This window comes from Bos indicus x Bos taurus, chromosome 10 (assembly GCF_003369695.1).
Source record: "Bos indicus x Bos taurus breed Angus x Brahman F1 hybrid chromosome 10, Bos_hybrid_MaternalHap_v2.0, whole genome shotgun sequence".
NCBI lineage: Eukaryota > Metazoa > Chordata > Mammalia > Artiodactyla > Bovidae > Bos > Bos indicus x Bos taurus.
In genome coordinates this window covers 48,909,931-48,925,869 of record NC_040085.1, presented here as the reverse complement: position 1 = coordinate 48,925,869, position 15,939 = coordinate 48,909,931, and the positions used below count along the sequence as shown (strand labels likewise).

Below are 15,939 nucleotides of genomic sequence, written 5' to 3'. Positions count from 1 at the left end.
CTGGACCTGAAGAACTCCATCTATGAAAAATGCACAGCTTCTATTATACTTTGTGGTGACCGAATGTTTTCTCCTTAAATCAAAGACAAGACAAAGATGTTCTCCTTCAACATTTCTACTCAACATTTTACTGGAGGCATTCATCAGGGCAATTAGACCAAAAAGAAAAAAGAAAGTATATCCAACTTGGAAAGAAAGAAGTATAACAGAAGATAGGAGGATCTTGTATATTGGAAATCCTAAGGAATAAACACACAGATACACACACAGATACAGACACTCCCTACACTGGCACACATGCAGGTTATATTAGAAACAATAAACAAGTTCAGTAGTGTTCCAGTATACAAGCTCAACTTACAAAATAAGTTGTATTTCTATACACTGGCAAAGAATAATTCAAAAATAAAATCAAGGAAACAATTTACAATAGCATAAAAAATTAAGATACTTAGGAATAAATTTAATTTAAAAAGTATAAAATATGTTCTGAAAGCTACAAAATATTGTTGAAAGAAATTAAAGAAGATCTAAATGGCAAAAAAAATCCATGTTCACAAATCAGAAGACTTAATATTATTAAGATATGAATGCTTCCTAGGTGGCAGAGTGGTAAAGAATTTGCCTGCCAATGCAGGAGATGCGGGTTCAATCCCTGGGTCAGGAAGATCCCTTGGAGTAGGAAATGGCAACCCACTCCAGTATTCTTGCCTGGAAAATTCCATGGACAGAGGAACCTGGTGGACTATACAGGCCATGGGGCCACAAAGAGTCTGACACAGCTGAGCACACATGCACTCCCCAAATTGTTCTACAGATTCAGTGCAATCCATGTCAGAATTTCAGCTGGTTTCTTTGTAGAAATTAATAAGATGACCCTAAAATTCGTTTGAAATTGCAAGCATCCCAAAATAATCATGAAAAAGACAAAGGTATAAAATAAGCTACAAGGATATATTGTACAACACAGAGAATATAGCCAATATTTTATAATAACTATAAATGGAATATAACCTTTAAAAATTGTAAATCACTATATGGTACACCTGAAACTTATACAATACTGTATATCAACTATACCTTAATTTAAAAATAATTTTAAAACAAAACAAAACAAAACAGTGGTCATAGAAGAAAAGAATTCTGGTAGTGGAATAAAAGACTTGGGGTGGATCAGAAAGAATGAATTCTTCTGTCCTCGAAGCCAGAAACTGCATATTTCCCAAGTAGAATGTGCTCCACCAAAGCCTCTTTGTCCTTAGTCTTCCTGACTACTTGTGACCTGCTTTATGGGAATGGTTGCTTTTTTAGTAAGAAATGTAGTTCCTGGACACACCAACCTCCTGACTTCTTGTCTACCCCCAGAATAACTTGTCTTGCAGTCCTTTAAAAAAAATAAATACAATTCTTAAAAAAGAACCTCTTCTCTTATTCTGCAGAACCCTACTGTTCTTTTGGTACCTCCCAGATCCATATGCACACTCATTCCCACCCGTACTTAAACCTCACATTCCTGGTGGGGTCAGTGAGTTCTGCCACGTAGTGAATGGGACTGCTGAGGCCTTAATTAAGAGAAAAGCCATTAAAATGAGCAGGGTGGTTTGCAAGCTTCATAATAAAGGTAGACAAATCACTTTTTATAATTCAGAAGGAAGATACCAGCCAAAAGTATATCAAGGAAATTTTTAAAAAATCTTCACTTTTACTTTGAAGTGTCCTCAGTTACAGCCTTTAATCACATTGCTCAGACTGAACATAATACACTTTCATATGCACCCTTTAATTTTAGATTCCAACCTTTGTCCTCCTAATTCCTATGAAGTAAATAAAACAGACAGGCAAAGGTTGACTCAGAGATTACATTTTTATATGGAAGGATGCAGAACTTACCACTCTCTTTTCCCTGAAATCAATGCCGACTGTTGTGATGAATTTGGAGTTAAATTTACCATCTGTGTACTGATAAAGCACACTGGTCTTCCCTACTCCTGAGTCTCCCAGAGCTAAAAACTTGATGAGGTAATCATAGTCTCCATCAAACATAATGAAGAACTCAGTGGGTCACCTGAAAAATACAAACAAACGCATATTTACCAAAACTCATCAGAAAATATTAGAATCCTCTGCTAATAAAGTGACTTCTTTTAATATCCAGTTCAACAAGTACTCCTACATAACACTTATATGCCTAAGGGTTCTGTGAAGAAAGGGTTAGATATTATTCACTGTCCCAAAGACTTAATCAGTTGCTAGATAAGATGCTACTGAACTGTGCTATGCTGTTATAGTACCCTTAAGACAAAAATTCCAACTGAGAATGAAAATCAAGAAGATAATGGTCACTATCTTACATGAATATCGTGTATAATAAAAGTAACAAAACAAAGGAAGAAAGAGAATGTTTGTTGTTGTTTAGTCCTTAAGTTGTATCTGACTCTTTTTGGACCCCATGGACTGAATAGCTTGCAAGGCTCCTCTGTCCACGGGATTTCCCAGGCAAGAACACTGGAGTAAATTGCCATTTCCTTCTCCAAAGAGAATGCTATAGGAATAATAATAATTCTTAGAGTGCAAGTGGTCCCAACTGTACCTCCTTTTTCAAAGTCTCCTAGTGCTATATCCTTGGTTTCTCTCTTGGACATCTAGGCAATTTCATTTATCCTATGCATTTTCACGTCATTACAGTTCCTTCAAAGATAATGCTAATAAAACTTGGTTTGTAGCTTCCTCACATGTTATTATTGTCACCTGCTGCTGCTGCTGCTAAGTCGCTTCAGTCGTGTCCAACTCTGTGCGACCCCATAGACGGCAGCCCACCAGGCTCCCCCGTCCCTGGGATTCTCCAGGCAAGAACACTGGAGTGGCTTGCCATTTCCTTCTCCAATGCATGACAGTGAAAAGTGAAAGTGAAGTCGCTCAGTCGTGTCCGACTCTAGCGACCCCATGGACTGCAGCCTACCAGGTTCCTCCGCCCATAGGATCTTCTAGGCAAGAGTACTGGAGTGGGTTGCCATTGCCTTCTCCTACTACATATTAAATCAGATTTTTCTGGAATATCACTGCTTACTTGAGAACTGAGTTCCACCACGAAGGGCTCATTTACCTACACTTGCCTTGATAGTCTATAGGAAATGCTACCAATTCAGCTCTTCAGCACTGGCCAAAACAAGTCTACCTTTGAGAATAAATATTCTTGTTTGTATAGCAAGACCTAACCATGGTTACCTTTTATCTTTTGCAATCAGCACTTTTCAAAATTTATTTTTAATCCTTTAAATAGATTCAAACTATTCAAAGTATTAATCTGACTGGAAACAGTCTATATTCAGGGAAAGCTTACTTCTTTTTATCCTCCCATTTCTAATACCAATAAACCCTCTTGAAAATCAGAAAACCAATCATCCTGTTATCACTGACAATGCTAATGCTATCTGCCCATTCAACATACACATTTACCTATCCACATACAAATTATAAGTCCTGCATTAAACTCTGCTGGTTTGGGGGACCTCCCCCGTGGTTAAGAATCACCTTCCAATGCAGGGGATACAGGTTTGATCCCTGGTGGGGGAGCTAAAATCCCACATGTTGCCAGGCAACTAAGCCCATGTGCTGCAACTAGAGAAGCCCCTGCATGCCACAACTAGAGAAAGCCCACATGTGGCAATGAAGAGCCCATGCACTGCAATACAGACTCAGTGTAGCCAAAACAAAGGGAAAAAAATGCTGCTGATTTCCCTCTCATTGGCCCCTTTTCATTCTGTCAGCTCCTATCCAGAAACTTTACCACAATTCTCAATGCTTCCTATTGGATTATTCCTATAGATACATAAAATTAATAAAAGCTCAGCCAAGGACATTCACTGACTTTTCAAGGTTGCCTCCCCTAGCCCATCCTCAATTTGGTGACTCACCTTATGCTCAAAAATCCTGAATTCTGATTCCCAAGAGCGGCTGCAGCCTTAGTGCAGAGCTACGACCTCACATTCAGATATGGCTGGTCAGTCACTAAGGGCAAAGCCTCTACAAACATCCAGCACTCTGTTTGCACACTGTAAAGAGTGACACAGCGCAGATGATGGTTTTCCATTTACAGCGTCTGTACTCACAGGTGCAGCTTGCCAGTATTGATGGTGTGCAGCAGAACGCTTCTCCAGAAGATGACCACTTGGGTGCAAATAAAGACTAGCATGTCTCATCACAGCATCTGACTGGCTCCAAGTTATTCATAAATAAGAGATAAGAATTGAAAAGTAGGTCCAGATAACATCGAACCATTTTGGGGGGGCGGTTCCCATCCAAATAAATGAGAAAGCAGAAAGCAACTCCAAATTCTGCAAGCAGAGTGATGTAAGAAGTTTCTGTGGCTACCTTGTTTCCTCTTTATTTTGAAAAAAAGTTGGTCATTTCTATAAATATGTTTTTGTATCATTTTAGGTACAGGAGAAAATGTTGTCATCAATGGCACACTCTTCTAGAACTCTCTAAACCTATTTAAATGGAATTCAAAGACAGATGAACGTATCTTTAGGGCCCCAAATTTTAGTGTTTAGTTATCATGGGAGAAGAATTACACATCTAAGTCTATAAATGGTCTCCACGGGTTTTGTTTTCTATTCATGGTAACAGCAATACATAACAGTCTGTTCAAAACCAAACCATCATAAAAGAAGTGTTAACAAATGAAATACCACAACTGACGGTACACACACCACTGTTGGTGTTAATCATAGTTTATATTCTTTAGACTACACCTTTAGATAATTATCTGCCTTGTTTACCTGAAAATAAACGTTCAGACCTTCCATTTCCTGGGTTGTTTGCTAAAGAATAAAACAGAACCCAGAGAGTTTAACTCATTTGCACAGTCTAGAACAAATGTCTCCTAATTTCAAGTCTAATGTCTATTCTACCCCAAGCTTTGTGGCCATTCCTCAAATTTTTACAAATGTATGTTGGACTTAGAAGCAACCAGGTATGGGGGACTTCCCTGGTAGTTCAGTGGTTAAGAATCTACCTTGCAATGCTGGGGATGTGGATCCAATTCCTGGACAGGAAACTAAAATCCCACATGCCATGGAGCTACTGAGCCCACGTGCCACAACTAGAGAATCTGTGTGCTGCAATGAAAGATCCTACTTTACCATGATTAAGACCTGACAAAGCCAAATAAATGAATAAATATATTTTTTTTTTAAGTGGCCAGGTTTGGTATACAAGGTAGCCTAACAGGAAACACGTGACTTCTGAAGTCAGGCAGAGCTAGACTGATTCCACGTCTCCCACCTACTGTCTACTCTGATGTTTTTCAACCTTGGATTTTCAGGTTTCCATTGTATGAAAAAGAAGATAATGTACACTACTTCACCCCATTGTTCTAAGGATTGAACGAGACACTCTTTGTGGAGTGCCCAGCACAATGCTTGGGAGATGCTGGATACTCAGTAAATGCTGGCTCAAGCTCCTCTCCCCACTCTGGACAGATCCGACGGGGCTCTGAAGACCTAAAACAATTTTGAAATAGCCTCTGGGAAGCTTGAAACATGCATTTCTGACACAAAAGATTACTGACTGGCTCAGAGTAGTGCACTAAGTCAGAAAAGAAGACCCTCTTTTTTGGCTAAATCTAACCATTTTCAATTAATTTTAAGTAGATATGTCATTTTCAAGAGTTGGAACTAGCCTAAAATCAGGTTTAAATTACATAAAACACTTCAATCCATTCTAACCAATTCACACTTGTTCAAAAGAACCTCAATGGTTCATTCTGGTTGAGAATGAAAGAGTTAAGTTCAAAGACGTTCTACTTACAAAACCATTTCTGATTGATCTAAAGCCACTTTGGCTAAAACCACATGTGTCTAACCATTTAGGTCTGGTTTCAAGAGCTCAAATAGGCTTCAGGCTGGTTTTAGCTAGCTCAAATAAGCTCTCACATGGACAAGCAGGTTCTGACTGACTCACATGAGGTTTGATTGGTTCAGAATAAATTTCACTGCATCAAGTTAGCACTGACCAATTAAATCTATCTCTAACTGGGCCACAGTTGCTCTAAGTTTATCAAACCACTTGTAACTAGTTTAAGGTAAAAACTGGTTCAAAACAGTCCAAGTTGAGACTTCCCTGGTGGTTCATAGGCAAAGACTCAGTGTTCCCTATGCAGGGGTCCTGGATATGATCCCTAGTCAAGGAACACGGGGCTTTCCTTGTGGCTCAGCCGGTAAAGAATCTGCCTGCAATGTGGAAAACCTGGGTTTGATCCCCCGGTTGGGAAGATCCCCTGGAGAAGGGAAAGGCTACCCATTCCAGTTATTCTGGCCTGGAGAATTCCATGGACTGTATAGTCCACGGAGTCGTAAAGAGTCAGACACAACTGCGCAACTTTCACTTTCAGGGAACTAGATCCCACAGGCCACAACTAAGAGTTTGCATGCCACAACGAAGACTGAAGATCCCACGTGTTGTAACTAAGACCCAGTGCAGCCAAAAAATAAACATAAAAAAAAAAGTCCAAGTTGACTGATCAGATGTTCAGTTTAAGACTAAAAAAGTAAAATGATAATCAGAAGCACCAAAAGCAATGGTTTGGTGTTTTAAACTTATGTCAAATCAATAAACTTAAATTTTTATTTATAATCACCTCAATTGTAGACAACCTGTACTCAAAAATGTATCTCCACCACAGTATAGTATCTTTCGACAACTAAACAGTTTGTCCACGTTGGAGTACAGCATACTGGTTGGGAGAAAGGACACTGTCCAAGGAGAAAATGATAAACAGTAGGAAAAGGCATGATGAGTGACACCAGCCTCTTGGGTTGAGAACTCACCTCCTGACTTATCTCAAGGATCTGGCAGCAAACCATTGATCTGTGATCCAACAATGAAATATAAATTTCAGTTGGGCGGAACATTCAGCAAATTAGGAGGCTATTTACAGTTTGTCCTAAATTGGACACAATGACCAGGCTGGTTTGGGTTAACAGAGACCAGAATTCTAAACAGTAAGGAAGCTGCAAAGAAATACAAGGTTTCAGGGAACAGGCAGGTCTTCAAATTGTTAATAGAGATTTTTCAGGGTTTTGGCAGGATACTGATGGTGACAGGTTTCTTATCTGAGATTCTGGTAGGTCTTCACATAGAATCATCTTCGTACGAAAAATTACTTTTGTTACTCAAGTCCTGAGTGGTGTCTCTGGAGCCTATTCTTCAGGAGAAAAAAAAGTATTATACTCTTCAATTATGGAAATAATGAATTATTTTTCAGTATCAGTTTAGTCGCTCAGTCGTGTCCGACTCCTTGCGACCCCATGAACCGCAGCACGCCAGGTCTCCCTGTCCATCACCAACTCCTGGAGTTCACCCAAACCCATGTCCATTGAGCCAGTGATGCCATCCAACCATCTCATCCTCTGTCATCCCCTTCTCCTCCTGCCCTCAATCTTTCCCAGCATTGGGGTCTTTTCCAATGAGTCAGCTCTTCGTATCAGGTGGCCAAAGTATTGGAGTTTCAGGTTCAACATCAGTCCTTCCAATGAACACCCAGGACTGATCTCCTTTAGGATGGACTGGTTGGATCTCCTTACAGTCCAAGGGACTCTCAAGAGTCTTCTCCATCACCACACTTCAAAAGCATCAATTCTTTGGCACTCAGCTTTCTTTATAGTTCAACTCTCACATCCATTCATGACCACTGGAAAAACCATAGCCTTGACTAGACAGACCTTTGTTGACAAAGTAATGTCTCTGCTTTTTAATATGCTATCTAGGTTGGTCATAACTTTCCTTCCAAGGAGTAATTTCATGGCTTTTTCTTTTAATTTCATGGCTGCAATCACCATCTGCAGTGATTTTGGAGCCCAAAAAAATAAAGTCTGACACTGTTTCCACTGTTTCCCCATCTATTTGCCATGAAGTGATGGGACTGGATGCCATGATCTTCGTTTTCTGAATGTTGAGCTTTAAGCCAGCTTTTTCACTCTCTTTCACTTTCATCAAGGGGCTCTTTAGTTCTTCTTCACTTTCTGCCATAAGGGTGGTATCATCACCATATCTGAGGTTATTGATATTTCTCCTGGCAATCTTGATTCCAGCTTGTGCTTCTTCCAGACCAGCATTTCTCATGATGTACTCTGCATATAAGTTAAATAAGCAGGGTGACAATATACAGCCTTGATGTGCTCCTTTTCCTATTTGGAACCAGTCTGTTGTTCCATGTCCAGTTCTAACTGTTGCTTCCTGACCTGCATACAGGTTTCTCAAGAGGCAGGTCAGGTGGTCTAGTATTCCCATCTCTTTTTATGTTGGTATTTTAGCGCACAAAGGGGAACAGAATAAAATACACAATGCAGAATTTGAGGCACCCAAACAGCAGGTTGTGCACACAATTTCCAGCAAGTACTCCAACCTACTGATCTTTGGGAAGCCAGTTCATTAAGGCCTCCCAATTGCATTGCTCTTACTAAAAACATGTCAGATGCCCACATGTCAAGCACTTTGCATGCATTAGGGCAAAACCCTCATCACAGCCCTAAAGATACACATCATACATACTTCCTCCCTTGGAAAAATCTCGGTGCCATTCTATCATGAATGCCACAGTGAAAGGATGAGTAAGTGGGTCTTGGGCAGTCTATCACATGTTAGCATGGGCTCAATTCCAACGTATTGTTGAGAGACAGGAAGAAGTGGAGGTTAAGAGCATGGACTCTAGAATCACAACACATATGAGTTCAGTCATGTCACTTTAGAAAACTTAATGTCTTTTGCCTCAGGGTCTCCATTTTAAAAATGGGAATGATATCCTATTTTATGAATACTATTAGTATATGCTTTGTTATTTTAACTTTTTTGTAAGTAGGGTATATCTTATATTTCACAGTTTTACAACCTATGACAACTTGCAATTGTTTGTAAATAAAATGGCACTAGAAATACAGTTGTGTGAAAACCTTTCAATGGCATCTTCTAGCAAAATCAAGATACAGCATCAACACATTTAGATTTGATGAAGCACAATAGTAAATCTATCTCAAACATCTGTTGGGCGGATTGAGTTAGTGTATACATATAAACTTTGGAATAGTGCTTGGCACACAATAACTGCTATTAGCATCATTACCTAGCAGTCTAGTTCTGAAGGGTCAATACCCAGGCCATCTTCCTCCCTAGAAATCTAAAAAAAGAACTGAATCCCTAAAGTAAAAATAAGACATAAAATAAGAATCTATGGAGAGCGTTTGAATATAAGGTCACTTCTTTAAACACAATGCCTCCTGGAGGACGTAGCATCTAAACCTCAAGGAAATGTCTTCTATTAATAAAAGTCAAGAATGCCCTCAATTTTGGATAGGCAAAGACTTTCTTATCCAGCTCACTTCTTTCTCTCCTCCTTACACAAATATTTTTTCAAAGTACTCTCCACCCTCACTCTCATCAGAGTAACAATAGAAAGCAAGGAACACCCACTTCTTCAACAAGTATCATGTGGTGATAAGTGGCTGGTAAGAGAAAGTCAATGATCTTCTTCCTTATTTGAAAAATAAAATATATTTTAATTGCTCTTCAGGAAATAAGATAGAAGAAAATGGTTTGGCTAAAGCAAAGGGGAAAGATCTCTCTGTGTGTTTGAATCTGTGTCTCTGTGTGTCTCTCTCTCCCTCACACACACATACAACATAGTCCAAACTCTCCATGAAGCTTCCTATTAAATTCAGTCATAGATTCCGGCCTTAGGATCCCCTATCACAAGGCAGAGTCATTCTAAAGTTATCCCAGATAATCCAGCCAATTCTTGAAAGCCGATTTTCCCTCTATCAACCATATTTAGTACAGAGAGTAACAAAGCAGGGAGAGATACTATTACCGAAACCACTACCATATGCCACAAATGGTAGTAGACAGTCATGACTTTTTGTCATCATCCTTAAGGAAAACTTCAAGTCTGTATAAGAAAGGGATGTTTTCTTAATATGGTGGTAAGTAGGTTTGGATTCAAATTCTGAACCCTTGTTGGTGTGACTTGGTCCAAGTTCTTCACACTAAGCCTCCATTCTTAAACTACAAAGTAGAAATAACATTACAAACCTCACTGGGTTACTTTAAGGATGAAGTGACATAAACCACAGAAAATTTTAGCACACTGCTTGGTTTGCATTGTGTTCAATAACTGAAATTTCTCTTTATCAATACTATTACTAAAGCATATACATATCAATACGTATATCAATACATATACTAAAGCCTCATCACATTCTTATTAGGCAAAGCATGTAATTTTACAACCAGTGCCTGAACCTTCTGAAAAAATTGAAAAATTCAATTTAGGTGCAGTCATGTACAAGGTCTTTATCACAAAAGTTACTTTGGCATTCTGATCTAACAGTGAGTTTTAACTGGGTTATTTCAGCACTGTCAGAGCTAGAGTGTTCATCACCAAAGCATTTTATAATATACCAAGATCTGAGTAGGGGTAACTTGTGTTTACCAAATCAGCTCTGGCTACCACTGTCTTCAGTTCAGTTCAGTCGCTCAGTCGTGTCCGACTCTTTGCGACCCCATGAATCACAGCATGCCAGGCCTCCCTGTCCATCACCAACTCCCGGAGTTCACCCAAACTCATGTCCATTGAGTTGGTGATGCCATCCAGCCATCTCATCCTCTGTCATCCCCTTCTCCTCCTGCCCCCAGTCCCTTCCATCATCAGGGTCTTTTCCAATGAGTCAGCTCTTCGCATGAGGTGGCCAAAGTACTGGAGTTTCAGCTTCAGCATCAGTCCTTCCAATGAACACTCAGGACTGATCTCCTTTAGAATGGACTGGTTGGATCTCCTTGCAGTCCAAGGGACTCTCAAGAGTCTTCTCCATCACCACACTTCAAAAGCATCAATTCTTCAGCACTCAGCTTTCTTCACAGTCCAACTCTCACATCAGTACATGACCACCGGGAAAACCATAGCCTTGACTGGACGGACCTTTGTTGGCAAAGTAATGTCTCTGCTTTTGAATATGCCATCTAGGTTGGTCATAACTTTCCATAACTCCATAAGGAGTAATTTCATGGCTTTTTCTTTTAATTTCATGGCTGCAATCACCATCTTCAGTGATTTTGGAGCCCCAAAAAATAAAGTCTGACACTGTTTCCACTGTCTTAGGTCACTGCAATTGCTACACCCTGAAGTGAAACACATTTACTTTCACTGGGAAAGCAAGATGTGTACTGCCCAAGAGTGGGGCTCCCCATTTCTACAGTAGGAGACATTCTCTGCTCTCTGTGCACATGACCTTCCTCTTCTCAATTTCTGGTCTAGTTTGAATGGATACGTTTCTGCCCTCCTGAATAGGTTGACAGTGAAATAGATGAAATTATAAACAAAGAGCTTATTTTGTTTGTGCAAAGATCTTAGGTAGGGGCTTCCCTGATGATCTGGTGGCTAAGATTCTGAGCTCCCAATGCAGGGAGCCAAGGTTCAATTCCTGGTCAGGGAACTAGATCCCACATGTGGCAAGACACAGTGCAGCCAAATAAATAAAAGTAAATATTAAAAACATGAAAAGAAAAAAAAGATTTCATGTGCCATAACAAAGATCAAAGATCCCATGTGTTACAACCAAGACTTGGTGTAAACACATAATTATTCTTTTCAAGAAGATCTTAGGTAGAGAGAAGTTAAGTAGAAATGTAATGGGCTTTGAAAAATAGACAGGAACAGGAATCTCTTTCTTCCTTGTCTCCTTATTGAAAGATGAGTTTGGCTTTATCCAATTTCAGAATATTAGATTATAAGTGCACTACATATTCACCTATAACCTATGATTTGTAAATGGATTCTTCTCAATATAGTGTTTTGTAGTAATATCATACATCCACCATTAATAGCGAAAAGAGAGGCATGTGACTAAAAACTGACAGAATCTAAATTTACATATCTTAATACTTATACATGTGCCTGTTACATAGGAATATTCCATTTTCCCTATTTAAACAAAGTGAAAAGACTAACTTCTAGCAGATGATGATATCTAAATGCCATTTAGATGATATCTAAAGTACCAAATTATTCAAAGAAAAGAAAGAATTATCTACAAAAACTGTTGAATTAAATATACATTCCCAAATATTGCCAGGACATCTAAATATATCATTTGTAAAAGCATCCTTCAGACATTTGCAATTCTTTATGAGTATTAAAGAGAAGGTCCAGAATAAAGAAAAAATAAACAATTCCAACCCAAGAGTTGACCTACTATTTCTGAGATGTTACCATCACGTCTGTAAGTAACCAACATAAACCAGTAGAGCAATAACTCAAGCAACTACATAAAGAACAGGCACCAGAATGTTTAATGGAAGTAGAATATGTTCTTCTGGAAGACCACTGTCAACAACTCAAATGAGATACTGGCTTTTTTGTTTTTTTAAGCTATAGAGATCATTGATTCATTTATTCCAAATACATTATTTGTTGTCCACACCTCTTTTAGGATCAGAATATGAATGTTTACTGAAATTTATGAAAAGTAAACACTGGGGGTTGTATTACTCACAGTTTGTGACAAGTACATCTTGTTTTATAGACACAGGGTAACAGGAATAAAGGTGTACTACAGAATCTGTCACTTGTAAAATATAGGCAATACCATGGTAACAGGAGTGGCTGTTTGGTTTGCTGAGTAATATCTCAAATAATATGAAAGTATCCCCATAATGGTCACAATTACATGTCCTGTCAATGGAAAGTCTCACCCGTGGCTAAATATGCTTCTTAAAGACACCATGAAGCAAGGAAGACTCCAAGAATTACAAAGAAGTGCAATACCTGTGAAGTCTACTCCCTCGAAGACAATGAAACATAGGTGCCAGAGTCAAGGTCTCCTAAATTCAAACAGTGGGACACCACCACCCACCTGTGTAAAGTGAGTAACAAAATCCATGATGGAAATCGATATATTAAGGTTTGAAAACTGATATTATGACATTAAGACTGGTGTTTTTTCCATGATATCTTAAGAGGGACACTGAACCTAATAAAGCTCCCAAAGAATGGAGTAAAAATATTTTCTGAAAATGGAAAAGGAGGAGTGACCTAAGCTTGGTTCAGTTCAGTTGCTCAGTCGTGTCTGACTCTTTGCAACCCCATGGACTGCAGCACTCCAGGCTTCCCTGTCCATCACCAACTCCCAGAGTTTACTCAAACTCATGTCTGTTGAGTCGGTGATGCCATCCAACCATCTTATCCTCTGTAGTCCCCTTTTCCTCCTTCCTTCAATCTTTCTCAGCATCAGGGTCTTTTCAAATGAGTCAGTTCTTCACATCAGGTGGCCAAAGTATTGGAGTTTCAGCTTAAGCATCAGTCCTTCCAGTGAGTATTCAGGACTGGAGAAGGGAATGGCAAACCACTTCAGTATTCTTGCCTTAAGAACCCCATGAACAGTATGAAAAGACCTAAGCTACCTGGAAGGCAATATATCTGCAAGACTAACTGATTCATAGAGGAAATCCTGCTATTAAGTTTTGAAGAAGTAGAAGTGAAGAGTCGTTGGCTATGCCAGAGTGATGCCAAGCTCCCAGGGCCAAGAGTCAAAGATGGAAATATGAAGAGTGAGCATGCTGCTACCACAGCCAGGACTGGAAGGATTACAAACGAAGAAGCACTCAAAGGACCTGAAACTGAAGAATGCATTTCCAAGGTTGCAAAACACAGAATACCTTTCCATTTATGACTGAGAAACAGAGTTGAGGATTCTGCCAAGTCTGGTCCTACTGGAATGTGGGAGGGCTGGAAGGCCTTTGGCCAACACAACCTGGCTGTCCATGTGCATCTCACCTGCCTCAAAGCTTTTCATGTGAGGTAACACAGGGAAGATGCTGATTTCTCGGAGGAAATACACCCAATCAAGAAGAGAATCACCTCACTTTGTGATGGAGCAACAATGCTTCTTTCACAACAAGAAAATTTTAGGATGAAAAAAATTGTGAATTAAAAGAATCCAGACCTGTTGAAGATGACTGTCCAAACAATAAAAACAACGGGGTAAATATCCCTGAGTTGGCAGTAGCTGGGCAAGAGAGGGTTCCTTCATCATTGCCTTTTAAAAAACTAGGACAAAAACTCTATATTTATTCATGTAGAGAAACTGTGTCCAGAGTACACCACCGTCCTGCCTTTCTAGACTCCTTCATTTGCATACTAGGACACCATTGTCACTGTTGTTTTGTTAAGTGTGATTTTTTACAGTGTACTGTAACATTTCCCTGACTTCTTTATCAAAGGGCACAGACTGTACCTCATCTTTTCTGTGATGAGATGCACTGTGCCCCAGTGGCTCAGTGGTAAAGAATCACCTGCCAAGGCAGGAGATGCGGATTCCCTGGGTCAGGAAGATCCCCTGGAGGAGGAAATGGCAATCCACTCCAGTATTCTTGCCTGGAAAATTCCAAGAATAGAAGAGTCTGGTGGGCTACAGTCCATGGGGTCACAAAGAGTCGGACACAACTGAGTGTGCACGCACTGTATGTAAGTGCATACTCTCAGGAAGTGTGAATGGTGACGGCGCCTATTACACACTCCCTATTGAGGCGAAGCCCTGGTCTGGCATACAGATTCTCACAAAGGCCACCAGGATACACTGGGTATGTCTTTACTTCTCCCTCATTCTGCCGACCCCATAGCCTTGCCTGCGCTGACCACATCAGAGCAGAGCTGTTCTCTGCCCCAGGGATATGCTTCTCAGATGCAGGCTGGCTTATGAAAGCACATCATCTCTTCACAGCTGGTTTTCTTTTCCACAGTCTCCTATCCACCCTATGATTCCCTCCTGTTGAGTTCTAACAGTCCCACTTCTATTCATTACTCCGAGTCATGACCCCTCTGCCCTCTCTCCTTTTCTGGCTTTCCTGTCCCTCATCTCCAGGTACTCATCCTAAACTTCAGCTTGTGCGAGCAAAAACTGACCTTACACCAACAATGCCAGTCAATGAATACCGGTGCTCTCCTTATAACGGTGAGCGGCTAGGTCAATTTTAAGGTATTGGACCCTCCTTCCCAAGCTCATGCACTACTCTGTCTTTAAGGACTTCTGCTTTTCCAATAAGGAAAGGAGTTTTCCTCCAGCTAAGTCTGGGAACAGGGCCATTTCTGAAACCCAAGTGCTTCTCCATGGTGCCAGCTTGGGTTTTATCATATATTGACGAAAAGGCAGCATACAGAGACAAGTTGATCATGAGTTTAAAACACTATTGTCTGTAAATATTCCACCATATGTTAACTTAGTTCTTTTAAAAACAGTAAAATAGGCTCAGGAAAAAAATCAAACTATTTTCTGACGTTTTAGCAGCACCAGACAACAGTACTAGGATTCTTAGCCTCTCTCGTTTGGTGCTGATAAGCTCTAAACAGCCGGCTATAGGTCTTTCTAGCCTTTGTCAGGTCCACTCTCTCTGTTAATATATTTATAACACATGTTTAGCTGCTCCCTATGTATCATATTAACAGCTAAACCAGAAAGGAAAAAAAAAAAAGAAACTCACCTATGGCCCAGGTCCACTGGGATATACTTCTTATTGATTCTCAAGAAGTCTTGCCCAGTTCCACCTATTCAGTAGGCAGTCTTAGCAAGGGACTGTTTGCATTTCTATCAACAGCTGTGTATAGACTAGGGTGTGCCTTAAGTTTACTTATGCAAAAGAGGACAGAAGAACTTGCAGTCATCCAGCCTATTTCTAAATCAGCCTGTCAGATCACTGTTGTCTTTTTTTGTGATTATTGTTGTTGTTTTCTAATTTTATTACCTTTGGATCAGTAAATGTGGTCTGTTTAATATCAAATGGGGGGGGGGGTGTTAAGTATGAAAATAACCTGTATTCCCTGTTTGTTGCATGCAGAACTAGATATGTGCTAGTTCAAGCTAGTTAGCTGCATTTTTCAATCTGATATATCCT

The 15,939-nt window shown here is 39.8% G+C and overlaps 1 protein-coding gene across 5 annotated transcripts in view; it reads right to left on the bottom strand.

Moving 5' to 3' along the window:
- The window catches only part of RAB27A (RAB27A, member RAS oncogene family), an 80,933-nt gene that overhangs the window by 24,784 nt on the left and 40,210 nt on the right, over window positions 1–15,939 (bottom strand). For 3 of the 5 annotated variants that reach the window (XM_027553959.1, XM_027553958.1, XM_027553960.1), the window contains one exon: window positions 1,891–2,065. In XM_027553959.1, coding sequence (XP_027409760.1) covers window positions 1,891–2,043 — 153 coding nt within the window. In that variant the 5' untranslated portion in view covers window positions 2,044–2,065. Of the gene's footprint in view, window positions 1–1,890; window positions 2,066–12,817; window positions 12,906–15,939 lie in introns of those variants that run through there. The other 2 variants (XM_027553954.1, XM_027553955.1) reach the window with 2 other exon arrangements.